Raw genomic sequence first — 5,000 nt, forward strand, 5'->3', positions numbered from 1 at the left:
GTGTCATTGCCAGGGCACACGGCACAAGGCCTTTTTATCCAGAGATCCCACAATAATCACAGGAAGAGGAGACGTCTCTATGCACGTTATCTTAGGAGGCTAGAGACATCGCTAAAATGCTACAATGCCCCAACATCAACAGGTACGTTTCGCTTATTGGAGAAGCCACTTAATAAGTGTCTAGCCAGTGTCAGGGCTGTAGTGTTATTTTGTGTATATGTGTGTGTGTGTGTGTGTGTGTGTGTGTGTGTGTGTGTGTGTGTTTGTGTGTGTTTGTGTGTGTGTGTGTGTGTGTGTGTGTGTGTGTGTGTGTGTGTGTGTATGTGTGTGTGTGTGTGTGTGTGTGTATGTGTGTGTGTGTGTGTGTGTGTGTGTGTGTGTGTGTGTGTGTCTTGTTGGACAGCATTCTGGCTACCCTGGGACGGAGTGACGCTTAAGCTGCGTGGCTGTTCAGAAAGACTGCAGCTGTTTTGGGAGATGAGGCCCAAAGGTCTGCACGTACACCCATCTGGTGATGAAATCTGCGTCAGTCAACCCCAAATCACACCCTTGTGTACATAATGGGTTTAACGCCAACTGGACATACATGTATTTTAGCACACACACAGAGAGATAGAGGCAGGCTTCGCTCAGTCTTTTCACAATTTAGCAACCAGGGGTCAGAATGAAAGCAAGATGGGAGACGACTGAAAGAGTTTGTTGAAAGGGCTTAAAGCCTTTCTTATACCAGAACACTTTGACAAGATTTGGGAAAGATTCTTGAAAGATTGTGGTCTTTTGAGTAAAGCTTGAATGGGGGTATTAGTTAAAAGACTACAATTTTTCAAGAATCTTTCCCAAATCCTGTCAAAGTTTTCTGATGTATGGGTAGCATCAGTCGTACTCGGTGTACCTGTTCAGAGAGAGAGCTGCTGTACTTCTTGGAGATGCGCTTCCTCATGGTCTCCTTCACCGACTTCACCTTCTTCCCCAGAGAGATGCGCGACGTGCTCGGGGACTTGATGACCTCACGATACACCGCATCATCCTTAATCTAAAAAGGGGAGAGGGGAGAGGGAGGGAGAGAGAGAGAGAGAGAGAGAGAGGGGGGAGAAGAAAGGACGATTATTTAAATTCTTCAGGAAAATATGATCAATCCACCAGAACAACCTGCAAAACTTCAGGAAATGAACTTTGGCTTCATGGAATTTAACACTAAGACCTCCAAAATGTAGGATCTCTTTTTCAAGACAGGATCTTCTAAGACCTCTTTAGAATTTAGAATTTAGGATCTCTTACTCAAAACTTTGAATCAAACAAACTGACGAAGTTGATATGTCAAATCTGAACCACTACTAGAATTAAGGCAGAAGCATTCCATAGGCACTTCTACTGGAAAAACGCCAGATAATGGAGGTGGTGTGGTTGGAACTCACGTTTGATTCACTGGCAGTTCCAACCACGTGCAGAGATCGGTTGGACAGGTCGAATCCTCCGAAACTACACGTTCTCTGCAAGACAACCCATGCCATCAGTCAGGACATAAACATCAGATCTACTGCGATCGAAATTCACAAATGACTCATTTGGTGTTCATGTTACGGAACCGGGGAGCACAGGCGGTTGCAAAATGATAATACATCAAAAACTCATAAATTGTGCATAATAATTAAGCAATAACCAAGACAATACAGCAACTCACTCACAAGCGTTTTGACTGAATGAAATTATGTACTAGCTTCTTCACTAAGGATTATATCACAAATGATCCATGCAAAGTTGTTGATGGGCTGTATAAGTGTCTAAAAACATGGATTTTATTTTGTCTTTACTTTGTAAATCAGTGCCTATGTGTGAATATGTGTATATTTGTGTGTAAGAGAGGGGATCTGGGTTTCTGTGTTTATACAGTATATGTGAGTGTGTGTATGTGTGTGTGTGAGAGAGAGAGCAAGAGAAAGAGTGTGTGTGTGTGTGTACAGCAGTCCTGCCGGAGGGCACAGTGTATTTATATCTGTGTCTCTGGAGAGGGCCAAAGAGATGACGTGCTGGGAGAATTAAGGGGAAAGTCCCGCAAAGCTCTGGTGTGTGTCTGTGTATGTCTGTCTGCATGGACGTTTTCTCTCTCTCTCTTTCTCTCTCTCTCTCTCACACACACACACACACACACACACACACACACACACACACACACACACACACACACACACATCCTCTCACTGCTCCAGATGACTGAAGAGAGCCTGAGGTCAGAGTCTATGTCCAGTACAGGCCTGTGGGCCCAGAGACGGGCCATAGCGGGTCAAGGCGTCTGGCAAGTCGGGTTTGGGTTTGAGCGCTTGAGAATAAGGAGCTATGGATGATTATTGTTGAGTTTGTTGTTAAGGTCTTGGCTTTTGACTACTTCGGAGCATTTTTGCCTAACGCCAATTTGCTGCGGCTTCTGGTTCAAGCCCACGCATTGACCAAAAACAGGCCTGTGGCAGGCCAACACCAAAATGTGTGTGTGTGTGTGTGTGTGTGTGTGTGTGTGTGTGTGTGTGTGTGTGTGTGTCTCCATGTGTTTGTGTGACTGTCTGTGTGGATGGGGAAGAGCGAGACAGGGTGATCATGCATGAGGTACTCTGCTACAGGAACGGCATCAATAAAATGATAAAAAAGAGAATGATCAAAATAATTTCAAACTACATTTCTTCATGCCAGCTGCAATTTAAAATACAGACCAAACCAATGGAACTTGCACTTCAGGACAAAAAAGCCAAAAAAAATAAAATAAAATGAAAAACTCTTAAAATCACTAAATCACTGAGAGCTTCGGAAAAAAAAGAATGGTGGAAAGGCAGAGGAACCAGCAGTGGGCAAAGCTGCAGAACACACTCTAGAATATTAGAACACGTTCTAGTACGTTATCTGACAGGGTTGGGTTGGGTCGGTTTAGCTCTGTTAGTAAAAGAAGAAGGGAGGGAGGGAGGGAGGGAGAGACTGAAAGCAGAGACAGAGGGAAAGAAAAGAGGGATGAGGGAAGAACAGAGACAGATGAAGGGGTAGAAAGGTTCTGCAGAACAGAAGAGAGACAGAAAGACATACAGACAAGAGCTAGTGAAAGGAAAGGTAGACAGAAACAGAGTGCCAACAGGGGTGGGATTCATCTCTCTGTCGTATCAGCAAGGGTGTGTCATAAACGATTGTTTGTCGTTTGTCAACAATTATTTGTTAGTGGTAAACAATCGCATGTTACTTATGCCATGTTCAGAGACAGGGTGAGACATGACAGGGGGAATTAGGGGTTAGCTGGACAGTGGTTAGTTCTGCTAGGTGTTCTGCAGCTTTGCATCAGTGCCTGCGCCTCTCCTCCAGGCCACTAGAGGCCGACGATGAGCGCCGAGCGCTCCGGCTCTGGCGGACTCACAGACTTCTGCTGGAAGCGCAGCAGCACCCGCCGCGTGCAGCGGTCCACGCTGGCGCCCCACTTCCTGTCCGCCTCGTACAACTTCCTGTCTGCGGCTGTGGCGGCCACCGCGGTGGAGGAGGCGGAGTTCCAGCCGCCCTCGTCCTCCTCCAGCAGCAGGCAGCGTCGCTCGGCGTTGCTCAGGGCCACCGGACGCACCAGCTGCGTCCAGCTCAGGTGCCCGTGGAGGCTGCGCTCCACCACATAGGTGATGTTGAGCTCGCTGACCGCGCTGCGGCCCCGCAGCCGCCAGCCCAGCGGCCGACCGGCTTCAGCGGCCAGGCTAGCGGCGGCAGCGACGACGATGCCTGGTGCTGGGCTGAGCGAGAGCGAGGCGAGGTGGACGCTCGGGCCGGCGGGGGCGAGGGGGAGTGGGACGGAGAGGGGCAGGGGGACGGGGCAGTTTTGGAGCGCTGGTGGTAGAGGAGGTGCTTGGTGGAGTAGGCGTAGTTGGGATCGGGACGGCACTGCTGCCACGTGGACACGGGCTTCCTGTTGCTACCGTTGTCGGGGGCGACCAGCTGTCGCCGCGGCGAAGCCCTTCGGGGACGGGTGAGGCCGTAGAGGCCATGTGGCGAGCGGCTACTCACCCCGTGTGCCGTGAGCGCGCCCAGTGCACGCTTCATCTCGCCTTCGGTCGCCGAGCGAGAGACGCCACCGCCAGGATGCTGCTGCAGATCTCCGTCGGTCAACACGCTTCCGTCCAGCTCTGAGAAGGACGAAGAACTCCCTCCGTCTCCACCGCGTCCGCTTTCACTGTGCTTGCGCGGTGGTCGGATGAGCCCGTGGGGGTGTACGGACACAGCGACGGCGTTGACCGCTGCGTGAGGTCTGGAAGCTCCGCTGCTGCCGGGCCCGCTGTAAGTCTTGACCAGTTTGCGTCCGGCGCCCGTGCCCCAGTGGTCCAGGCTGCTGGATGACTGTGAGGTGGCCAGGCTGTCCGAGTCGCCGTCCAGCGAAAGCTGCTCCTGGGTCAGCGAGGACAGTGACGAGTCACCGTCCAGCACCGGCGGCCTCTTGTGGACGCCCGCGTACAGCGCTGAGATGTCCTCACACGTTGGGGACGCCTCCAGGCTCAGGGAGTCTACAGGAAGCACAAAGGGACAAATGAAGCCAGTACATTAAGGCCCATCAATTCATTTAATCCATTAAAGATACATCAAGACCAACCCCTCAAGCTCTATGGTCTATCTATCTCTATGGTTGACATTACATGTAATGCTGAACCCCAAACCATCTCCTCAGAGCAAATTTAATGAATACCGCAGTTAATGATGCATGGAGTTCTAATGTCTTAAATGAGAATGAAGTGAAAAGTGTTATGCTGTCAGACAAATCACTCAGTTACAGGTCGTAAAAAAACAAAAAACAGATACTACATGAGTGGATAAATTAATTTTTGTCTGATAAACTGAGTAATGAGCTCTGGGAGTGACAGACAATGTATGAAGAAGATACATATAAATGTTTTTTTCAGATGAAGGTAAAGAACAGGAGTAAGTAGCTTGATGTCCAGTCAGTGTACCGTCAGAGGCGTGTCTCTTGCCGTCGTCCACCTTGATGAGTTTCTTTC

At 49.6% G+C, this 5,000-nt stretch overlaps 1 protein-coding gene across 6 annotated transcripts in view; it reads right to left on the minus strand.

Annotated features, from left to right (window-relative positions):
* Positions 1 to 5,000, minus strand: part of sash1a (SAM and SH3 domain containing 1a) — a 201,535-nt gene that overhangs the window by 13,464 nt on the left and 183,071 nt on the right. For 5 of the 6 annotated variants that reach the window (XM_048250043.1, XM_048250042.1, XM_048250045.1 and 2 more), the window contains 4 exons: positions 4,953 to 5,000; positions 4,018 to 4,511; positions 1,416 to 1,490; positions 893 to 1,033 (listed from right to left, as the gene is read on the minus strand). The exon at positions 4,953 to 5,000 is cut by the window's right edge and continues 85 nt beyond it. In XM_048250043.1, coding sequence (XP_048106000.1) covers positions 893 to 1,033; positions 1,416 to 1,490; positions 4,018 to 4,511; positions 4,953 to 5,000 — 758 coding nt within the window. Of the gene's footprint in view, positions 1 to 892; positions 1,034 to 1,415; positions 1,491 to 3,388; positions 3,747 to 3,784; positions 4,512 to 4,952 lie in introns of all 6 variants that reach the window. The other variant, XM_048250047.1, reaches the window with a different exon arrangement.

The sequence above is a fragment of the Alosa alosa genome, chromosome 8, assembly GCF_017589495.1.
Source record: "Alosa alosa isolate M-15738 ecotype Scorff River chromosome 8, AALO_Geno_1.1, whole genome shotgun sequence".
Taxonomy (NCBI): domain Eukaryota; kingdom Metazoa; phylum Chordata; class Actinopteri; order Clupeiformes; family Clupeidae; genus Alosa; species Alosa alosa.